This window comes from Scardinius erythrophthalmus (assembly GCF_964197995.2).
Source record: "Scardinius erythrophthalmus genome assembly, chromosome: 5".
Lineage (NCBI taxonomy): Eukaryota > Metazoa > Chordata > Actinopteri > Cypriniformes > Leuciscidae > Scardinius > Scardinius erythrophthalmus.
In genome coordinates, this window is record NC_138225.1 from 7,974,220 (window position 1) to 7,998,461 (window position 24,242).

General features: G+C 40.3%; 2 protein-coding genes across 2 annotated transcripts; both read left to right on the forward strand.

Moving 5' to 3' along the window:
- Nucleotides 1–6,784: 6,784 nt before the first annotated feature.
- Nucleotides 6,785–11,161, forward strand: selenoe (selenoprotein e; the record flags this gene model as incomplete). The annotated part of the gene is made up of 4 exons (XM_081367335.1): nt 6,785–6,901; nt 7,469–7,545; nt 7,823–7,901; nt 11,018–11,161. The coding sequence occupies 4 exons, from the start codon at nt 6,785–6,787 to the stop codon at nt 11,159–11,161; spliced, it is 417 nt and encodes a 138-aa protein (XP_081223461.1).
- A 957-nt stretch (nt 11,162–12,118) lies between these two features.
- LOC308690436 (transmembrane protein 17A) lies at nt 12,119–23,994 on the forward strand. The gene is made up of 4 exons (XM_081364847.1): nt 12,119–12,309; nt 14,077–14,183; nt 21,806–21,919; nt 22,985–23,994. The coding sequence occupies exons 1-4, from the start codon at nt 12,180–12,182 to the stop codon at nt 23,300–23,302; spliced, it is 669 nt and encodes a 222-aa protein (XP_081220973.1). The 5' UTR covers nt 12,119–12,179; the 3' UTR covers nt 23,303–23,994.
- The last annotated feature ends 248 nt before the right edge of the window (nt 23,995–24,242 follow it).

A 24,242-nucleotide genomic window follows, 5' to 3' on the forward strand; every position in this document is an offset into this window, starting at 1 on the left:
GCAGGTTTAGTTCTTATTTTGGAATAAATTAGTAAAAATTGGCTAAAACATGAGATTTTTTTGATTGGTTTTAATACAATATTAATTACATTGTTAATGTAAAAAATGCAAAATATAGAAATGTATACACAATTACGAAAATGTATAAATAAAAGTACTTTTGTTGTAAACAAGTCATTTTAAATATTTTTTCAAATGGATAAAAAACTAATGAAAAAAAACTGAAAGGAAAAAAAGCCCCTTTTTAGATCAAATATACCCAAAGCAGTTTCTCCTAGTGGTGGACCTGTGATCTCTCTGCGCTTCCAGTATCTCATATAGCCACAGTCTGGATTCATTAAAAAGTGTCAGTATCTTTAAAGCTCTGTCTACATCCTGTTCCTCTTTCACACCCCCTCTTCTCTCCCTCTCACTCTCTCTCTCCCTCTCGGCTTCAACCATTTCACGGAGCATGTGGTTTTCATTAGGAGAGTTGGATTAGAGCACAAGGGCAGATCTGCAATGGTGGCAATCCACACTCCTCTCCTTCTCTGCCTTCCCTCCATTATCTCATATACGATCAGCTTCGGCCATTCACTGCGCGTATGACCGTCCAGCCTGATGATGTCACCACAGCCGCTGCTGCGAATCTACCCTCAACATCTAAATATATAAACCTGATCTGAACTTCCCATAATCCTCTACTCTGGAGGTTAGAACTTCTAATCATAGATCTGACTACAAGAGAAGCCTAAAATCATGGTTTAACTGAGTCTGTGTTGCCAGAAATAAGTAATCGCCATCATTTTTTGGTGATGAAAGTTGAAACAAAATGTAAGCGCGTGTGTGCGTGTGTGTGTGTGTCTATGCCCTGAGGATCCAGACGTCCAGGATCAAACAGTGCTTGTTTTGGAAACGGGGGAAGCACTACCTAAATGCTGAGTTTGGAGAAAAACAACGGAGAGGGAGGGGAAAAAGAGAAGAGAAAAAAAGAGGAGAGGATGAGAGCCCGAAGGATCCGGTGGAGGAAATGGCTCCTGCTCATTATGTGTGCTGCTGGAGAACAGCATGCTGGGAAACGGACGGCAGTAATGCATGTGTGTGTGTTGACGTGTGTACAGGGATAGTGGCGTTCTCGTTTAGGAGAGAGAGAGCGGAAGAGCTCATAAAAAGTGTTTTTGATGTTTAGTCAGAAGCGTGTGACTGATACTCATGTGTGTCTGAGTCTCAAGACAAAACTGATGACAAATGAACTTTATGACCAATATGAATATATGGTTTAAAAACAGGATTTTGCATGATTTAACCCTATAAAGCCTAATGTATCATATTTGCCCTCTAAATTTTCAATAGTTCAACTCCCATTGCAAATCAAGTTTATTGGCTAAATTTACAGACTTGAATGAACAAATCAAACAAAAGTAATTGAAATAGCTCAATGCAATAAATGTTTCAAGTGGTTTCCCCAAATTCAACTGAAATGCAACTTTTAATGACTTTTGCAGTCTCAAAATTAATCAACGCACTGAATGACTCCCTAGAGTGACTGCAAAAGACCTACAGCAAGACTTGGTGGCAACAGGTACTGAGGTTTCAGCTTACACAGTAAGGTGCGTATTAAACACATGTGGTTTCCATGCAAGAACTCCAAGACGTACACATACTGACCCAAAAGCACAAGAAAAGTCAGCTCCAATTTGATTAAAATCATATATATTAAGCCACATAGGTTGTGGGATTCTGTTCTGTGGAGCGATAAACAGAACTGGAACTTTTCAGCCCTATGGATCAGCGGTATGTCTGGAGAAAGAAGAATGAAGCACATGCTGAAAAGAACACTGTCTAGAGTGCAGCATGGTGGGGCTCGGTGATGCTCTGCGGCTGCTTTACATCCTTTGGCACTGGAAACCTGTGTCGAGCTAGTCGAGCCACGAACGCCGTGCGATATGAGCTGGTCGATAGGAATTACGTTTGTGAAATGTAATGTAGCACGGCGTTCGTGGCTCGACTAGTCGAGACTGTTTTCCAAGATGGATCCTGCCTGTAAATGCGTAATGTACTGTCTTTATAAAGTATCTTCTTATTAAACTGTCTGTACACTTACAAAGTTCTCAATGCTTCGGTTTGTATGTAGGGACCCTCATTATGTTACCGTGTTAGTGTGAGGCTATTTTGAGCCTTGTTAGTGGTATTAACTAGCGATTTACTTTTACTTACTCTCTGCCCCATATACTAGTGTTATGAGCTAATCTGTTTTTATAAATAAAACTCTTTACATTCGATTTTCATGAAAACGCATCGCAGGGAACGATCGACTCGGTAACCATGTGTTAATTACCCCTAGGTTCATTTTTCACTTGATTTGTCCTTTAAGAACATTTCTGAACTGGAGGCCATTGCTCATGAAGAATGGGCTAAGATTCCAGAAGCTGGTATCTGCTTAAACATCTTGTTTGCACCAGGTCATAACAGCAAAAGGATGTTCTACTTAGTACTAAAAATGCTTGCCATGAAGGGGTTGTATAATTTTGAGACAGCAGAAGTCATTAAAAGTTATTTTCAGTTAAATTTAGGGAAACCACTTGAAACATTTGTTGTTTTGGCCATATAAATATAATATATCAGCAACTGCACTAAATTCTAATTTGCTCAGTTTGGGCCTCTAAATAAAGTAGTAAGTAAATAGTTGTCAACAATAAACTATATAAAATTGCATCATGGTAAGATATGACAACATTTTATTTCTATCATTAGGATATTTCTAGCCTGGCTACAGCAGACCAAGTCTCATTTGAGACGTGGTCTGGGAACCACATGTTCATTTTCTCGTATTTGAGGCGTGGTTTACGAATGCCCAGAGCCGTTTATTGGGCACTATGAATGTCTATCAAATGCGCCTGTAGCCAATAGCCAATAGCCAATCATAGCCAATCGCTTCAATTATACCACATGACGTATGTAGAGTGACAGAAATTCGACGAGGAAAAAGACGATGGGTCAAAGATTTATTTGTACACGATGGCGTTTAGCGAATATTACCGTTTGTGCAAGATAAACATGAGGGTAGAAGGTAACGTCGAGTCTGATGCCATGTTGGATCCATAGATATAAACAAACTGCTTCGGTGTCGTCATCGTCTTGCTGCTCCCTCCCCGTTCTGTGATTGGTTCCCTTTTTCAGGGGAAAATTTGGTCCATGGTGTCCAGACTGCCTAGCAGCGTGAATAAAATCGCGCTGCGAGCAAGGCAGTATGGGGAAACCCAGGCTAAGATATTTCAGTACCGTATTTTCCGGACTATAAGTCGCTCCGGAGTATAAGTCGCATCAGTCAAAAAATGTGTCATGAAGAGGAAAAAAACATATATAAGTCGCACTGGACTATAAGTCGCATTTATTTAGAAATTTATTTCACAAAATCCAAGACCAAGAACAGACATTTAATCTGTAAAGGCAAGTTATTCAACTACACAGTAGCACACAGAACAACAGGCTGAGTAGGTGTCCGGTATGTTAACGCAACACATTAACAGTTATTCACAATAGCATAAAGAACATATACCTGGGAGGCTGAATAGGCTAAATTAACATAAGCCAGTGAGTCCAACAAGCAAGTTACCAGTAAACAAGTTCACCAATTCCCCGCGATCTCATTCCACATCACTGAATCCATTAAATTTTCTTCATCCTTGGTGTCGCTTCTGAACAACTCCGCCAACTAGAGCGCCCTCTCGCGGCTGTAGACGGTAATGTTTTCTCTTGGTTCATCTCAGTCTGAATTAATTTTGATATATAAGTCGCACCTGACTATAAGTCGCAGGACCAGCCAAACTATGAAAAAAGGTGCGACTTATAGTCCGGAAAATACGGTAAGTTGAAACCCAGCACTTATGTTTAAAAGTGCAATTCGGCAATTTCTCTAAAAAAATCCTGTCGTAACTGGCGCACAATGAATTCTGGAGTAGGCAAGGCTGTTGTCTTCCTCACTGCACGGGAAACGAAGGCCCCATTTGAAAGAGCCTATAAATCGGGACAATGAAATGCGCCCTTCAAAGAATGCAGCTTCTGAATTGGGACGCAGCTGTTGTCTAAAACTGGAGATAAACGCACCCCTATTCTCCTGCAATCAAAAATGGCAGCACAGCTGACAGGCTTGTTTGAGCTGCGCCCTCTACTGTGCAAGCGTGAAAATATACATTTTCTTCTTTCTTTTTTTTTTGCAAGCCCAGTCCAGATGAGGAGACAAAAGTAACGTGACGCATTGCTCTCCAAAAAAAGTAATTATCAATGCAATTAGTTACTTTTTAAGGGTGCAACACAATATTGTAATGCATTACTTTTAGAAGTAACTTTCCTCAACACTGCTGATGACCAGCTATGACGGATTTTCTGCAGGGAAACCAAGATAAAAGTTCACAATGAAAAGTCAGAGATCTCAAAATGAAGGCAAACATTTGTCATAAATTATCTGAGTTGTGCTCACATTAATTGTATAGCTCTGTATATCAACAATCATCCAACTTGTGTCTATTTTTGTTTTTCCTAAGGGATTTTAGGAACAAAATCTGAGAAAATCATGATAATTGAATAAAACATGTCTAAAAAGTCCATTAAGTTTCCTGAACAAGTTTCAAGCAACACACCGATCCTCTAGGACAACAGTCATGCTGAAACTCAAGTCTCAAACCAATCGCTTGGTCACATCTTCGCAGAATTACATTGCGCTGAGTGGCTCGCCTGCAGATATTTTGATTTTCAGGTGCAGGGAGAAAATCTGGGTCTTTTTAGAGGGAGACGACTGTGTCATCTGACACATCAGTGTCTGACCACAGCTGTAGAGACAGACAGACAGTCCGGGCCCCAGCTCTGCCTGTGGATGATAGACCATGATGGTTTCACTGCTGCATTCCTATGGAGAATGGTTTATTTTCATTGGAAACATAATTGCCTGTGGCAAGAGTTTTGGAAGCGCTTTTACCCAAAACACTACCAAAAGTCCATCCTGTACCATGGGCGCCCTCTGTAGGTGACCTAAAATCAACACACCCCTCCCTTTAAAGGGATAGTTCGCCCAAAAATGATATTTAACCCATGATTTGGGGTCCACTGCATGCACATTTTGGGACTTGAACGAGGTGGACCCCATTGCTTCACATTATAACCACTGAAAGATCTAAGACATTTTCTAAAATAACTGAAAATACAAGTGCAGTGAAACAGAATGTTCCCGTACAGAAGTCATTCAACAGAGTATGTATATAGTTTGCTACTGTACTGCTTATACCAGATGTGGGCAGAGTTGACATTACAGGTTACATGCACTGCCTTGACCCTGGGTTATTCTGTGATATACATCCACATCTCATATATTTACATTTACATTTAGTCATTTAGCAGACGCTTTTATCCAAAGCGACTTACAAATTAGGACTAGATTAAGCGAGTCATCATGAAGAGGCAAAAACAAAAAAAACGCAAGAAGTGCTAAAGATACGAAGTTCAGGCATTATACAGGGTAGCATAGGCCCGATAAGTGAGGTTACACATTCTGTAGAGAATGTTTTGAGAATGTGTAGAGAATTTTGTATATAAAAAATACAATAAAATAATAATCATAACAATATATTGTATTACATAATTATTTAATATTTAATATCTAATATCCAAAGGGTCAATGTATGAGGTGTTACTCAAAAGATTCTGTCTCTTGAACCATAATTGGTAATTGGCTATTAAATCTCAAATTTTGTTAATCATGCCAAAAATTCTGAAATGTCATGTTTTTATGGCTTCCATAATGTTAAAATATTTACATATTTTTATCCAAAGCAACTCATAGGTAATTTATTATACAGCGTAAAAAGTATTATCAAACATTTTGAATATCAAGTATAAATATTTAAAGTGTCACATATATACATTAAACATTACAAAAGATATATTTAATTTGGAAAAAAATATATTTTATCTATCTATAAATTATATACTATGTGTGTGTGTGTGTTTTTCATAAAAATAATCTATTATTTACTATTTAAATTTAATATTCACTGTTTTACACCATCAATATGGTCTCTAACAAGTTAGCTAAAATGCCCTTTTATTGAAGAAGAAGAAGAAAAAGAGGAAATTAATTATAATTATGTCTTTGTTGTTACCACCTGTTGTTCTAAAACCACATGCTTCTGGTGTAATAATTAAAAATCATATTACAACTCAGCCACATGCAGCCATGTAGATTTTTTCCCCTTGGTGTGTAACAAGAATAATTTCTCATTAACTCGGTGTCTCTACAGAATGTGTAACCTCAAAAAGATCAAAGTTAATAATAATACAAAATAATAATAATGAGAAATGTAAGGACTGACTTTAAACACTGCTCCATCAGAGTGTTATTGAAACAGCAGCAGGTGTTGTGTTCTGACTTCTCTGGTTATTCATCAGCAGACGGTGGGAGAATCCGACACAGACGCAGCTGTCCTGTGGCCTCAACCCCTTCATATTGAGAAAGAGAGAGAAAAAACAAACTTTAAAATACAACAAATTTGACAATACATTTGACTTATCAAACAAAAACAGCTTTAAGTTCTTTAGGTTTGAAATAGTTGACTAAATAAATCAATAATTTCCCCATACTAAGATTTTATTTCATTCCCCTGAACCAAAATCCAACAGATCGACCAATCAGGCTTTGCCACATGGTGGGGGACACCTATCAGAGAACCCATATCTGCTCTTACTGACCCTCGTTTCACCAAAAGACAGCAATCTTTTCGGATACAGTTAGTTCTCCCATCCCGAGCGCAGTATGTGGCTCACACTGGCGGCCCTTCTGACTCTGTGTGCCACAGGGAGAAGTGCTGAAAACAGTTCAGAAAGCAGTGCTGGGGAGGAAAAGCTTCTCATAGCCAGAGGAAAACTTATGGTGAGTGTTCAATGGCTGAAATGCAAGGAGTTTTGCTCTAAAAAGTCACTTTCATGGTCCAGTGATGTGGCACAGACTGCGTAAATCTACGTTAGCTTAGAAGCTAATGATGTTAAAATACATTTCATTATTATAATTCTGGGCAATACAAACACATCCACTACTTTTTTAAAAGTTTGGGCTCTGTGAGACTTTTAATGTGTTTGAAAGAAGTCTGCTCTGCTCACCAAGGCTGCATTTATTTGATCAAAAAATACAGTAAAAACTGTAATATTGTTAAATATTATTACAATTTAAAAGAACTGTTTTCTACTTAAATATATTTTATAAAAATATAATTTATTCCTGTGATGCAAAGCTGAATTTTCAGCATCATTACTCCAGTCTTCAGTGTCACATGATCCTCTAGAAATCATTCTAATATGCTGATTTGCTTCTCAAGAAATATCTCTTATTATTATTATTATTTTCAACAGCTACTCTGTTTAATACTTTTGAGGAAACTGTGCAGTTTTGTTTTCACCTTTTAGCCATTTAGCTGTAAATCCCTCTTTAATCCCCTCCCAGGCTCCCAGTTTAGTGGGATGATCCATAAAGAAGATGCCAGAGCTCTACAATTTCCTGATGGAGCGATGGGCACTGTAGTATCCTGACATTATAACTCTCATTTTCTTGTAATTCCTGTTTTCAGTTTAGTATGTGTATGTGACTATTGTCTTTTTATAGAGTGCCTAAAATTTCTTCCAAATGGCTTTGGTAACAGTATTTGACAGGGACATGAATGTTAATGAAATCTTTACAGGCCCTCTGTGCTGTTTTCTGTGCTGCCATATGTTCAAACACTTCGAGGCCGGAGTCATGCACTTCATGGCCTCAGAGGTCATTTGCCTGGTGCCGTTAACCTTAACCTGCTGTTTAAAGTCATAACCTGGAGTATGATTCAGGAGAGGAAAAAAACCCACGGCTGATCTTCTACAACGATAAGGATGAGGAAGTTAAGGTAGGGACAACCTTATTATTTTACGTGCAAGTGTAAGTTTTTGTCATTTTTTCCACTGAACACATGCAGGTATACGGAAGCCCAGAACCACAACGTAAAAAAAAAATTCTAGCATTTCGAAATTAAAGTCGAAACATTACGAGAATAAAATCGTAATAAAATATTTTGAGAATTAAGTCAAAATTACTAGAATATAGTCTTCCGTAGAAGTTCTTTGTGTGTGTGTGTGTGTGTGTGTGTGTGTGTGTGTGTGTGTGTGTGTGTGTGTGTGTGTGTGTGTGTGTGTGTGTAAAGAAATGCTAGTGGACGCACACCATTATGAATGCCTGTGTGGCAATTATGAATGTGAAACAACGGTAAGCACACAAAATAATCTCGAAATGTTTCGACTTTATTCTCGAAATAGTTCGACTTTATTCTCGAAATAGTTCGACTTTATTCTCGAAATAGTTCGACTTTATTCTCGTAATTTTAGATTATTATTTTTTTACGGATTTTTTTGTTTTGTTTTTTTGCGGTTCAGGGCTTTCGTATGCAGGAGTTAAGGGCTGTTTACACGACACCATTTTCAAAACTGTAAAACTTTTTATGCATTTTGGACGTTCATTTACACGACAACAGCCTGAAAACGCTAACTTTTGAAAACGGGTTTCAAAGTGGAAGTTTTTGAAAACGGTCTCCGTGTAAACCACAAGAATGTAAATCTCTGAAGACGATGATGTCATGCACATGCGTATAGACCTTTCTCACAATAACCGGAAATACGTAATCGTTGTGGAAGCGGAGTTCCTGTCAAGCGTCAACACACCAGAAAAACATAAACCCGGGCAAGTTTAAAATGGATCAAAGAGTCTACACAACTTCATTAACGGATTTGCCAAATATTACATTTGCTGATGTGACGACTCGTGGAGGAAAACTCCGTCACCAAAAAGAAAAAACGAAATAAAGGGTAAAAAAATTTCCACGAGGAATTTGTCCATAAACATCAAGGTAAGTAGAGAGCGAGGCTAACTGTTACTGAACTGTTAACTAAAATGACACATCATTAGCGTGCCAATAGCTCTTGCTAGTTGCTTGCGCCATTTGTTTATGTTGCCTTGACTGCGGAGGAAGTAGATTACCACGACGATTGCGTATTTCCGGTCACAAATACGGAAGTTGTGAGAAAGGTCTATTAAGTGTTCAGTCTATAGTGTTTTATCGCCATCTAATGGCCTGGCAGCAGAATACAGCGTTTTTAGTCAATCCGTGTGAATGGGGATATACCATATCTGTATATGGAAAACTCAAAGGAAAAATGTATCCGCTTTAAACACATCATTGTCGTGTAAACGTATCCTTAGTTTACATGGAGATGATAAGGATGCCGTTTTCAAAAACTAGCACTTTAAACCTGTTTTCAAAAGTTTGGGTCACTAAAACGCCATTGTCATGTAAATGAAAGGCCAAAACTCATAAAAAGTGTTACATTTTTAGTTTCGGTGTAAGGCAAGGCAAGGCAAGGCAAGGCAAGGCAAGGCAAGGCAAGTTTATTTATATAGCACATTTCATACACAATGGCAATTCAAAGTGCTTTACATAGAAGAAATTAAAATAATAAAAGAAATAAGAATAATTAAAACAGTTTAGAAAAATAAAATAAAATACAGTACAAACAGTCGGACGAATATTGGCACAGTGCTCATTCAGTAAATGCATAGCTAAACAGATGTGTTTTGAGTCTGGATTTGAATGTGACTACTGTAGGAGCACGTCTGATCTCCTCTGGAAGCTGGTTCCAGCTGCGGCTGGCATAATAGCTAAAAGCGGACTCGCCATGCTTAGAGTGAACCCTTGGTATTTCTAGCTGATATGATCCTAGTGATCTGAGTGATCTGTTGGGTTTATATTCAGTGAGCATATCTGCAATGTATTGAGGTCCTAGACCATTGAATGATTTATATACCAGTAATAATACTTTAAAATCAATCCTAAATTTAACTGGGAGCCAGTGTAAAGACCTGAGGACTGGTGTGATGTGTTCATATTTTCTGGTTCTGCTCAGAATCCTGGCGGCAGCGTTCTGTATGAGCTGCAACTGTCTTATGGTCTTTTTGGGAAGGCCAGTGAGGAGTCCATTACAGTAATCCACCCTGCTGGTGATGAAAGCATGCACAAGTTTCTCTAAGTCTTGTCTGGAAACAAAGCATCTAATTCTAGCAATATTTTTGAGATGATAGTATGCTGATTTAGTTATTGCTTTGACATGACTACTGAAACTAAGGTCTGACTCTAGTGTCACACCAAGATTCCTAACTTGATGTTTAGTTGTTTGACCCCTAGAGTGAAGGTATGCGTTCACCTTGAGAACTTCATCTTTGTTTCCAAACGCAATGACTTCAGTTTTGTCTTTGTTTAACTGAAGAAAGTTTTGACACATCCAACTGTTGACTTCATCAATGCATTGGCACAGGGAGTCAATGGGGCTGTAATCGTTAGGCGATAGTGTAAATGGCCCCTAAACATGCATCATCATTTTCAAATACCTCAGTTTTCACAGCACACTACAATGCGAAAATGGCGTTTTCAAATTTATCCACTTGGGAGAGCGCTTTCAAAAAGCTCTGTCTTCATTGACAAAAACACCATCTCAATGTGGACACAACGCCAAAACGGAGAGGAAAAAGATGCGTTTTCAAACGAAAACGTATTAGTGCAAACAAGGCCTAGAAATTGAGGGTTAAAAACTCCGGAGTAGTGTAGGCGCCAGGCCTAAACGTATAGCAAAAGTGATGTGTTTTAAAACAAAAATGCACTAGTGTAAACGTAGCCTGAGACGCACCACGCACACTTAGAACCGCACATGTGCATTGACTGGTCCAGCCTGTAAAATGCAGATTTTTTTTAGACAGTTGTTGTCAGATTTCATTGGTGATTTCAAATATGAAATTTGATCATAAGCTTGCTGAGCAGCTTTGGAGAATTTGATGTTTCCCCATTCAAAGAGATAGGAGCTGTACTTGCATGACTGAAATAGCTGCCCAAGAGGCATTTCAAAGATGGCCACCGTGAAATGACTTACCAGGAACTTTGGTATCTTTCACTCCTCTGACAGCAATTTTTGCCTACCTCAGGTTGTTCCAGTTAAGAAGATGAAGGCAGACGAGATCAGCAGCTTGCTGGATTCTCTGGGTTTCTATAAGAGGTCACAGAAAGGTGAGGAAGTCCCTGAGGAGTTCAAACATTTCCCTTTAAAAGCCCCTAGGGACGAACTGTGACCCCCGCTGGTCAGCGCCGGTACTGCAGCCTGCCATAAATGACGTCCAGGGTCTCAAAGTTCAGAAACAGAAACAGACTCTGGACCGACACACACATGGCTGGTAGCAATTTGGCGCACCACTGTCCTAATCATAGAGATCTTACAATAAACTTTTTACATCTTTGGCTTGTGTCATTGTTTTGTTCTTTTCTCATTAAAATGCATGAGCCTACTTGATTTTCACAGAGGAACACAATTAGCCTACAGTACAAACACACTGAAATATGGCCATTAAAGAAAATAGGTGGCAAGTCGTTGAAGCTGTCAGAATAAATGAGAAGCCTAATTTTTGAATTGTAGGAGTTTATTTTAAAACAAAGTCTCTTTTCAGACTGAGCTGTTAAAGAATAAACTCATTAATTATAATTGTATTATTCAAATTGTGGACTGTACAAAACAGCTCGCCTCTTACAAACATTCACAATATTAGCCAGAGTTCCTTCCGAAATAAAACCACACCAAATTAATATGTGATAAAAAAAAATTAAAAAAAATGCATTTAGTTTTCTGCTGACAGGACTAGGAAGCATTTTTTCATTAAATGTATTCCCCTGACAAATTTATTTCTTGTTTTGAGCATAACCCTCATTATATTTGTTAGAATTAAGAACAAGTCTCTTGTTTCAAAACAAAACATTGCAATTTACCAAGAGGATATTAAAATACTATGTGAAAACAAGTGTTAATATTTTATGTTGATCTACTAGATATTTTTCCTGGAAAACAAGTATGAAATAGTGCATATGGAAATTATATATATATTTTATTTCATTTTGATCTGCGGTGTAGTAACAATAACTGTACTAACCATGGTTACCATGGTGAGGGTGACATCTTAATCTGCTGTCAGACTCCATCTGTTTCCTCGGATTTAATCTGGTTAGCTCTTGAAAGACTCCAATTAATCTCAAACCACACACACCGAAGCGGAGAAGCGTGCAGGACTGAGTGGATGAGCGTTTCGTGTCGTCTCCACCATGCCTGTGTTTTACACGCCGATCCCTCAGAACCTGAGAGTGGGTCTGGCTAATGTCAGCGGGTCAGTGTTCATAAATAACAGGACGCGAGACAGTGGAGACTTCAGGGATCCGTATCAGGATAATGAAGGTGAGACGTCTAAATGAAAAGATTAGAGAGGAAAGGCCTACATTTGTGACACTGTTGCTCTTTGTCACATTGCACAAGTGGATATCAAGAAATATAAGATGAGAATTCCCCATTACTGGCGGTTTAACAGGAACTTTCTGTGCTTAAAAGTTTGTCATAATTAAAATGTCTTTAATGTTTTTGAAAGAAGTCTCTCATGCTTACCAAGGCAGCAAAGATACAGTAAAACATTTATCAAGGATAATGTGACACTGAAGACTGAAATAGTTAAAAACTAAACAGATGTTTTAAAAATGTATAAATATTTCGAAAATATTGCCGTTTTTACTGTATTTTTGATCAAATAAATGCAAATAAATGAGCATAAGAGATTTCTTTTAAAATCATTAAAAATTCTTAATCATTCCATTCCACTATCTGCCCAGTAGTGTATATATACTTTATATGAAATATAATTTACTTAAAGGGATAGTTCACTTTGAAATTACATTTTTGTATGTTTTAGCTTACCTCAAGGGCATCCAAGATGTAGGTGTCTTTTTTTCCGCAGTAGTTTCAATTTTGATATTTTTAGGTCAAACCGTTCTTGTCTGTCAGTCATATAATGCAGGTCTATGGTCACTGTCTCAAAGAGCATGCACAAAGTCCAAATTAAAACAATTCCCCATCGTCCAAATTAAACAATTCCCCATTGTAAGTACACATTGATGGCCTAAGACACGAAACGAGCGGTTTGTGTTGCTCGCGACCTCAGATCACTTGGACGTGGCTGTGTATAAGAGGTAAAAACGATATAAATACTGTTCGTTTTCTCACACAAACCGCACATTTCGTGTCTTAGGCCATCAATGTGTACTTACGATGGGGAACTGTTTTAATTTGGACTCTGTGCTTGCTCTTTGAGACAGTGACCATAGACCTGCATGATATGACTGACAGACAAGAACGGTTTGACCTAAAAATATCAAAATTGAAACTACAGAGGAAAAAAAGACACCTACATCTTGGATGCCCTTGAGGTAAGCTAAAACATACTAAAATTTAATTTCAAAGTGAACTATCCCTTTAAAATACAGCCCTTTTTTTTCAAGATTTCCGCATTTCAATTAATAGTAAAATTCCATCAAATTGAATTGAACAATCCTTGCATATTATTCATATTATTATTAAGAATTTTAAAATGCTTTTACATTTTAAAAGCAAAAAATGTTAAATAAAAACTAGAGTTTAATAAAGCATTTTGTATAAATCTTAATGGAACAGGGAAATGGACCATTTAGTTTATGTGATTTGTATTCATTTTGCATTTACTTTACCAAGGCTAATGTCATTTTTCTAAGGGTAAGATGATTTGTCTTTTCACCATGCTATAGAAAAGAAACGTTTTCCTTTAAATTAAACAATAATTCATTATATTGTCAACATTACCATATGATTTTAATTGTTAAAGATGGGACAAACCAAAATCACTTTTTTAACAGGGTGATGAGGGCATTTGATGACAAGTCGCTAGTTTTAATCTTATGTTAAGTTAATATATTATGACAAATACAGAATAACCTCACAACAAAAAATAATTTCATTCATGCTAATGCTAATAAAAAAAGTATCACAATGTTTATAACAGTCTATCTCAATAGAAGTGTTAAAAGTTACCCCCAGTGGTAAAGAAAATGATAATGAACGGTTTAAAAAGTTTGGTTAAACATCATCACTTGAATACCTTGTTAACTGATCTTGATCTCCTGCTTCGTGTTTTGTGTCTAGTGTTTGCTGAGGTCTGGTCTCATCTCCCGCTGCAGATGCTGCTGTACTTCAACATGTTCTTCTTCCCCTTCTGGTGGATCTCTGAGGTGATGATGCTGCATTTAAAGGTGGGTTCAATTACTGTAAATGCTGTAATCATACGGCTATTGTCCCCCATCAATAGTCAAATCCTTACTTCATGAAATGCAACTGCAATTACTGTATTATCTCTGTTATATTTAACATTGTTATCTCATACTTCACTTTTAATAGTCTATTTACTGTATAAAGAGACATTCTATCTTTAACCAGAAGTACTGACACCATTACGAGCGACATAAAAATCGTCTCGGGTTACGTATGTAACCCTCGTTCCCTGAGTAGGGAACGAGACGCTGCATCGATACTCGATACTTTGGGGAATGCCTTCGGCATGAAGCGTCTGAAGTCTACTATACAACTATTCCAATCTGGATTGGTGCAACGTCATTACGTCACTCGTGACGTCGCATGTGACGGTGATCCGGAAGCTATAAAACGGTCACAGGAACCAGGAAGTGTTAGCTTCTAATTGGTCAAAGCAAGCCGTTCCCAGGGGCGTGGAAAGTGTGGCCGAGGGATGCAGCGTCTCGTTCCCTACTCAGGGAACGAGGGTTACATACGTAACCCGAGACGTTCCCTTTCGTAAAGGGAACTCACGCTGCATCGATACTCGATACTTTGGGGAACGAATACCCACGTCGCCACACTGAGAGAAAAAACGCCCTGGTGTAAAACATCTGGTACACTCACGGACGATAGGATAAGTAGAGGGCAGATCCAAACTAGTTTGTCATACAATTTGGTGTAGGAAGAGGAGGTCCGGAACGAGAGGCTCTACTGACCTCATCAATGGGAGCCCCAGACAGTAGAAATCATTAAATAAGAGGTGAAAGCAATTGCGCACCTTGTACTTCAAACATGAAAGCTTAAGATAACCAGCTGTCTTAAAACAAGGGGAAATAACTCCTAACCCTTGACCTACTAGATGAACTGACTCCTCTAAGCCTGAGGCCTACATAGGATCCTCCCAGGCTATGACCTTGATCATCCGACACATGCGATGGAGGATGGAATACCTGAAGAGTCATTATCTTGCCTATAGGCACATCAGTACCGGGGCAAAAATAGAGTAGCTCCTATGCTAGAAAAATAAGAGGGGGAGGCACCACCACTCTTCCAGGGAGTAAGACGAGCAGGAAGCAGACTCAAAGTAAACTCCTTTATATATTCATATATATTTATATATTCATATATATCACCCACAGGACATGATGGGAGCCAGGGATAGCCCATCAGCCTGAAGCCAATAGGCTGGATGAAAGGATCCATCCTCCAATCTACAGGAACATGGAGTTTCAGTGGGAATATTCCTAAGTGTACACCCTTAGAAGCTTGAGGAGGGCACACAGGCCGCCACAGAGGCCCTAAACATGATCGGAAGATCCCGTTAGAGAGAAGAATGGAACACCAGAACTGAAGCCAGAGGGCAGTAATATACTGGGTTCGATGCCCTCCCTAACTCAATTTGTTTAGTTCCTAGTAGAGTGGGGTTCTAGAATAGATAACCTAACCACCTCGATGGAAAGGGCAATCCTTTTTATGGGAGGGACCCCCTCAGGGGCCATACCCAAAGTCTCAAAAACTCTGGTCGGGGATGAAATAACGTACCCTCCGCCTGAGACAGAAGATCTCTCCTGACAGGAACTTCCCATGGAGGACTCTCCAAGAGACTAATAAGGTCCGAAAACCAAATTCGGGCCGGCCAGTGCGGAGCTACAAGTAGAAGTCTCACTCCGTACCTCCTGACCCTTTCTAGAACCCCAGGGAGCAGAGCGATCGGGGGAAAAGCGTACAGAAGTGACCTCGGCCACATCTGTACCATGGCATCCAGCTATAAAACGGTCACAGGAACCAGGAAGTGTTAGCTTCTAATTGGTCAAAGCAAGCCGTTCCCAGGGGCGTGGAAAGTGTGGCCGAGGGATGCAGCGTCTCGTTCCCTACTCAGGGAACGAGGGTTACATACGTAACCCGAGACGTTCCCTTTCGTAAAGGGAACTCACGCTGCATCGATACTCGATACTTTGGGGAACGAATACCCACGTCGCCACACTGAGAGAAAAAACGCCCTGGTGTAAAACATCTGGTACACTCACGGACGATAGGATAAGTAGAGGGCAGATCCAAACTAGTTTGTCATACAATTTGGTGTAGGAAGAGGAGGTCCGGAACGAGAGGCTCTACTGACCTCATCAATGGGAGCCCCAGACAGTAGAAATCATTAAATAAGAGGTGAAAGCAATTGCGCACCTTGTACTTCAAACATGAAAGCTTAAGATAACCAGCTGTCTTAAAACAAGGGGAAATAACTCCTAACCCTTGACCTACTAGATGAACTGACTCCTCTAAGCCTGAGGCCTACATAGGATCCTCCCAGGCTATGACCTTGATCATCCGACACATGCGATGGAGGATGGAATACCTGAAGAGTCATTATCTTGCCTATAGGCACATCAGTACCGGGGCAAAAATAGAGTAGCTCCTATGCTAGAAAAATAAGAGGGGGAGGCACCACCACTCTTCCAGGGAGTAAGACGAGCAGGAAGCAGACTCAAAGTAAACTCCTTTATATATTCATATATATTTATATATTCATATATATCACCCACAGGACATGATGGGAGCCAGGGATAGCCCATCAGCCTGAAGCCAATAGGCTGGATGAAAGGATCCATCCTCCAATCTACAGGAACATGGAGTTTCAGTGGGAATATTCCTAAGTGTACACCCTTAGAAGCTTGAGGAGGGCACACAGGCCGCCACAGAGGCCCTAAACATGAACGGAAGATCCCGTTAGAGAGAAGAATGGAACACCAGAACTGAAGCCAGAGGGCAGTAATATACTGGGTTCGATGCCCTCCCTAACTCAATTTGTTTAGTTCCTAGTAGAGTGGGGTTCTAGAATAGATAACCTAACCACCTCGATGGAAAGGGCAATCCTTTTTATGGGAGGGACCCCCTCAGGGGCCATACCCAAAGTCTCAAAAACTCTGGTCGGGGATGAAATAACGTACCCTCCGCCTGAGACAGAAGATCTCTCCTGACAGGAACTTCCCATGGAGGACTCTCCAAGAGACTAATAAGGTCCGAAAACCAAATTCGGGCCGGCCAGTGCGGAGCTACAAGTAGAAGTCTCACTCCGTACCTCCTGACCCTTTCTAGAACCCCAGGGAGCAGAGCGATCGGGGGAAAAGCGTACAGAAGTGACCTCGGCCACATCTGTACCATGGCATCCAACCCCAAAGGCGCTGGATGTGAGAGAGAGTACCAGAGCGGGCAATGAGAGTTTTCATGAGAAGCGAACAGGTCAACCTCCGCCCGGCCAAACTTTCTCCATATAAGCTCAACCACTTCAGGGTGGAGCCGCCATTCCCCGGGCCTCAGCCCCTGCCTCGACAGGCTGCTGCTCCCAAATTTTCAACCCCAGGAATATAAATAGATCTCACAGAGAGAAATTTATTCTGGGACCAAAGAAGAATATGATGCGCCAGTCTACAAAGAGGGCGTGATCTCAAACCTCCTTGGCGGTTGATATACGAGACCACCGACATATTGTCTGTTCTAACCAGAACATGATGGCCTCTGAGGTCATCAAGGAAGTGCCTCAGGGCAAAAAACACAGCCAACATCTCCAAGCGATTAATATGCCAAGTGAGATGATGATCCTTCCAAGTACCTCGGGTGTAACGGCCCTCCATAACCGCACCCCAGCCCGTGAGGGACGCGTCTGTAGTCAGAGTCTTCCTCTGACATAGTGCTCCCAACACTGGGCCTTGAGACAGGAACCATGGTTTCTTCCACATAGCCAGAGAACGAAGACATTTGTGCGTAACTCTGATAGTGCGGAAAGGGTTTCCCAAAGGTGAAAAACCCTTGTTCCTGAGCCACCACTGACAGGCTCTCATATGGAGCAGACCAAAGGGAATTACCGTGGAAGCTGCTGCCATAAGACCTAACACTCTTTGAAAATGTTTTACAGTGACAGCCTGACCTAGCCTAAGACTCCTCATTGTGTGTAAAATAGTATTAATACGAGCAGGAGACAATTGTGCCTGCATAGTAACAGAGTCCCATTCAACCCCCAGGAATGTAGTCTTCTGAAGAGGAGTTAAGGAACTCTTCTTCACATTGAGTCTTAACCCCAAACACCTCAAATGATGCAAAACAACATCTCGATGCTGAATTGCCATTTCCTGTGACTGAGCTAAAATAAGCCAGTCATCTATGTAATTCAAAATGCGAATCCCCTGAAGTCTCAAAGGAGCAAGGGAAGCATCCATACATTTAGTGAAGGTGCGGGGAGAAAGGGCTAGGCCGAAAGGAAGGACCCTATATTGATAAGCTTTTCCCCCAAAAGCGAACCTAAGGAACTTCCTATGTTGTGGAATGATGGAAATATGGAAATATGCATCCTTTAGATCTATCGTCACAAACCAGTCCTCAGATCTGATCTGTTGAACGATCATGGGTATAGTCAACATCTTGAATTTAAATCTTCTCAAAGATTTATTCAAAACCCTAAGGTCTATAATAGGACGCAGCCCCCCATCTTTCTTAGGAACAATGAAGTACCGGCTGTAGAACCCGGAATCCCTCTGCTCCAAGGGCACATATTCTATGGCCTCCTTGGCTAACAGAGTCTGAACTTCATCTTCCATCACCTGAGCCTGATCAGGAGAAACCAGCGTATGGATAACACCACTAAACCTAGGTGGCCTATACTGGAACTGGATTCTATATCCTTTCTCAACTGTATTAAGGACCCATTGAGATATATTTTGAAGACCTTTCCAGGTGTCTAAATAATCTACTAAGGGAATCAGTCTCTCAGGACTGACCTCAGGTGTAAGATTCACAACATCTTTATTATCTTCACTTTGAGTTTTACTTTCGGTGACCTGAAGCAATCTTTTGGCAGGAGCTAACCGAATCACATATTTTCCAGGTCTCTTGAGAGGTAACGAGCGTTTCAGAACCATAGATTTTATTGAAAGCTTCTTTGAAACACATTCGCTGGAAGACGATGCATCCCGAGGCGCACTTGGCGGCGGGAAGCAACATCGATTTCCTGAGGGCTCCGCGGAGCGAAGTTGTAAAGAGCCCACACGGAGGGGGATGCCCTCAGAGACCTGGACGTCCCATCATGGTTTTTTAGCCGAAGCCTTCTTCGCCTGAATAACAGTCCTCAGATCTGTTTTCGGCTTAGAAGGCTTCGGCTGAGGGTGCTGCTTCTGTCTCCAGGCCCCTTGGGGGGGAGCACGAGAAGCAACACTCTCCTTCTGCCTCAGCAGGTGTGAGGAGCTGGCGGCGGCCTCCTGGGACTGCCCCCTGGCAGCAGACCCACGAGACCTGGAGCGACGGCGGGGGATGAACTCTTTAAAAGCGGCTGACTGTCGTTTCGCCTCCTGAAACCTCTCAACGACGTTGTTGACGCCATCGCCGAAGAGGCCAGAAGGCGAAACTGGGGCATCGAGGAGACAGGCCCTGTCCCTGTCCCCGATGCCCGACAAGTTCAGCCACAAATGTCTCTCCGTGGCTACCAGTGCTGCCATAGAGCGGCCGATGGCACGGGCCGTCTCCTTAGTAGCACGGAGAGACAAGTCAACTACGCGACGCATCTCCCTGATGTCGTCGTAGTTGACCTCCTTGCTATCGTCCACCTCTTTGAGGAGGTCGGCCTGGTATGCCTGCAACAGCCCCATTGTATGCAGACAACCACCAGCCCGACCTGCCGCCATATATGCCTTCCCAACCAAGGCCGATGTTGTACGGCAGGGCTTGGTGGGAAGCGCCGGAGCCCGCAGGGATGATGCAGCGTCAGGGGAGAGATGTGTTGCAAAAGACTCTTCAACCCTGGGCATCATCCCATAGCCCTCCTCCTTGGCCCCCATAATACTTGAATATATATGTACACTGGGGCCAGATATTCTGGAGGAGAAGGGCTTATTCCACGATCTCGAGATTTCAGTGTGGAGATCGGGAAAAAAAGGCAGACTCCGGCGTAGAGGCTGTGACCGAGTCTGCAGGAAGCGCTCATCGAGTTTGCTTTTTGCTGTCGCTTCCTGCACCTCAGGGGGCCAATCGATATTTAATTTGGCCACTGCTCGAGTCACAACCTCTAGCAGCTCCTCAAAGGCAGGGGAATGGGGTGGCGATTTTTCACATTCCCCTGCCTCGATGCCCAAACTATCTAGCTCCTCGGAACCAGATAATTCGAGCATCGGTTCCTCTACAGGGGCGGAAGAAGCCGCAGTGCGGGCTTCCGCGCCCTGAGAGGAACGGGAACTAGCCTCAGAATGCTGAGAAAGGGCCGAAGCCGTCTCAACATTATCAGCTAGCTCCCTCTGCGATCCCCATGAATGCAAGCGCCGCGCTGCCTCGACAGACGCGGGACCTGATCCACGAGGATCGCGGGGCTGACCAGCCTCATCAAACATAGATCGGCGGGAGCGGAGCGTTCTTAGGGGCATGCTTTCACAGTTAGCACAGACAGCACCCTCGAGCGCTGCCTGTGCATGCTCCGCTCCCAGACAAACAACACAAAGCGAGTGTGTGTCACCCTCAGCCAAATAACGCGGGCAAGGGGACGCACACTGCCTGAATTGTTTCTGACTCGCCATCATATATATTTCTAAGGGACAGACAACACCAAATAGAACAAACAGTTGACACAGATCGCTTGCTGAAGACCAGAAGCTGACACTTCCTGGTTCCTGTGACCGTTTTATAGCTTCCGGATCACCGTCACATGCGACGTCACGAGTGACGTAATGACGTTGCACCAATCCAGATTGGAATAGTTGTATAGTAGACTTCAGACGCTTCATGCCGAAGGCATTCCCCAAAGTATCGAGTATCGATGCAGCGTGAGTTCCCTTTACGAAAGGGAACAGCATTCAATCTGTGTCACTCACGATACTTTTAAAAATGAAACTACAACCACCAGAAGGTGGCAGCAGATCACTGTCTTAACAAGTGAATAATTTAATCATTCGATCGAACGTTTCATTCAAAACGAGTATACTAGGCTACATTCACCATGTTGTCATTATCATGTGACTTACCAGCGTCAGTTACGTTGCTTCACTGCCATTCATAAATCCCCTCCTGTGGCCTCATGGGATAGTAAAGTGTCCATCGTATGCACACTTCTGAATTTTGCTGGAAGTAGTAGATCATCCGGGTACCTTTTGCCGACTCTTTTATGAGTACTGTGAATTCGGACATATCACATACTGTTTTTATAGTAGGGAAGTATTTTATAAGTGATCATTAAAATGAATGCATGAACATCACTTCCATAATAGCTGGCAGGCCATTAGCAGCAATGCCAGATAAAAGTGTGTTTAAACATAATAATTATGGCTCCTGTATCCATGGTGATGGTCTGCCTTTATGAACTGCACATTGAAGTTCAAGTGATACTGTTATATATTTTACCTTTAATAGCTCGGGTAAATCACAGCAATTCAAGGAGATGCTGCTGCAATTATCATTTCTAATGTCAAGACAAGAAAGACCTTTAAAACACTGCAAACCTACTCATAATAATATTTGAGTAAGCAATTTGTTCAGGTCAAACTAGGGTTGCAGATATTTTTAAGGTCATATTTAGGAATGAGAAATATAATTTATTTCTTTATTTCCACAGTTCTGTTATCTGCCAACATATTACCAGTGTCTGCTGGTGACAGGGATGGTCCTGATTAGCATATTCGAGGTATTGCGGGTGTATCTCGGTTACGTTGGGAATCTCAAAGAGAAGGTAATGCACACGAAATGTTATAAGTCATTCATCTGAACACTGCTCATGCCTAACAGATTCTGTATGTGTGTGAGAGAAATAAATTAATCAGAGAAAGTGAGAAAATCGTGAGATACTCGCAATTTGCTATACTGATAAGTATTCATATCTGGCAGGTGAACTAAAAAAAAGGATAAAGCATGCTATAGCCATGAAGTAAGATTTAAAAAAAAAATTGTTACAGTTGCAATTCATTTGTACAAAATTTGTTAATGCTCTTATTTGATTTTAATGAGTTATTTGATTTTATTCATTAATATCATTAAATGTATAATTAAATATTATACATTTAATATTTGTATAATATTTAATATTTAACATTTGTTTAACATATTTAAGATGACATTTTATGTTTGTATAAAATAATATCATTAAATGTATAATTAAATATCATAAAACAGTTAACTATTAAGGATAACTAATATTTACCTTTAGATGTTTCAAAACATCAAAGTATTTGATTAAGTTTTATAAAAAAAATAACATTACAAATGAAATAAATAAACATGAAAGTAGAGATCACCACTGATAAAACAAATACATTTAATAAAGATGCATATAAATAAATAAATAACCATGAAAGTAGTGACCATAGGTGATAGAACAAATGAATTAACAATGCAAAATAAATAAACAAATGAAAAACCATGAAAGTAGTGACCACAGGTGATAGAAAAAAATTATTTAAATAAAAATGGTAAATAAATAAATAAATAACCATGAAAGTAGTGACCACAGGTGATAGAAAAATAATTTAGATAAAAATGCTAAATAAATAAATAACCGTGAAATTAGCCACAGCTGGTAAAACTAATTAATTAAACAAAATAAAAATGCAATATAAATAAATAACCATGAAAGTAGCGACCGCAGCTGATAAATCAAATTAATTAAATGAAAAAAAAAAAAAAAAAAAAACGGTGTCTATGGCTAAATAAATAAATAAATAAAAGTTGTAATCTAAAATAAATGTTAATGGTTATATTAAAATGTTACCTACGTTTCTTTCTTCATTCTTCTCTTTAGGTTCCAGAGTTAGCTGGATTTTGGCTGATCTCCTTCCTCTTCCAGCTGCCTATCCTCCTCTTCTTCATCACCGATCAGGACATCATCATTCTTCCTCTGGAGCGGGCCGTTCACTCTCTCTATCTGGCCTTCCTCCTGGGCGAGCTGTTGGCCTCGTTTCTCGCCCTGCGCGTCATGACTCGGAAACTCGCCCAGCAGTTTCACATGAGGCAGTTCGGGCCCGTCCAGGGTCTCCACACAGCAGAAGCCCTGCCTATGTTTGGACTGCCGCACGGGGGCAGGAGTGTGCTTCCTGTGAGGGACATACAGCCTCACTGAGAGATGATGGAAAACTGCTGGTCAAAGATCTGGCAGGACACCCAATTGTTGTCTTCCACCAATGTGACCTTCAGCAATAAGTGCACTTCTTGTAATAAGAGTTTTGTGGTAAAGCTACAAAACCATAACCAATAGTAAAAAGCAGGGGGCGAGGCAAGTTGTCACACAGGAAGCCGCCACTAACACGTTAGCTCAGGTTTGGAGTTTAAACAGTGTCAAAAAGTGCAATTACACATATGTTTGTCTGTAGTTCAGAACTTCCATAAATTGAATCAACAACATAATGAAGTCAGATTTTTTACTTGAAAATTAGAAAATTCTTTAATGAAAGAATCCCATTTTGACAACTTACCCCATAAATGATGGCAACATGCACCATTATTGGCAATAACAGTGAAAATGTTCTGTTTTTGTAGTTATACCTTTAAAATACATTGTTATACAATATTGACATTCAAAAATAAACCCACTCTGAGAAATATTCACTGGAATAAAATGTATATTTATGATGGATACTATAATTTTAATTGAATATTTCTATTTCAGATAAATGCTGTTCTTTTGAACTTTCCATTCATCAAATAATCATGAACAAAACACGATCACGATTTCCACAAAAATATTATTCAGCAGATATTAAGCAGTTGAACTGTTTTCAACATTGATAATAATAATAAAAGTTTACGAGCAGCAAATCTGCATATTAGAATGATTTCTGAAGGATCATGTGACACTGAAGACTGGTGTAATGATAATTGTTTAAAATGTCATAATATTTAACAATTTTTTTTTTTTTTAAATCAAATAAGTGCAGTCTTAGTGAGCATAAGAGACTTCTTTTAAAAACATAAAAAATCTTACTGATCCCAAACTTTTGAATGGCAGTGGAATGGCAGTAATCAAACAAATGTGATGTATAATCTAGACACATGGTGGCGCT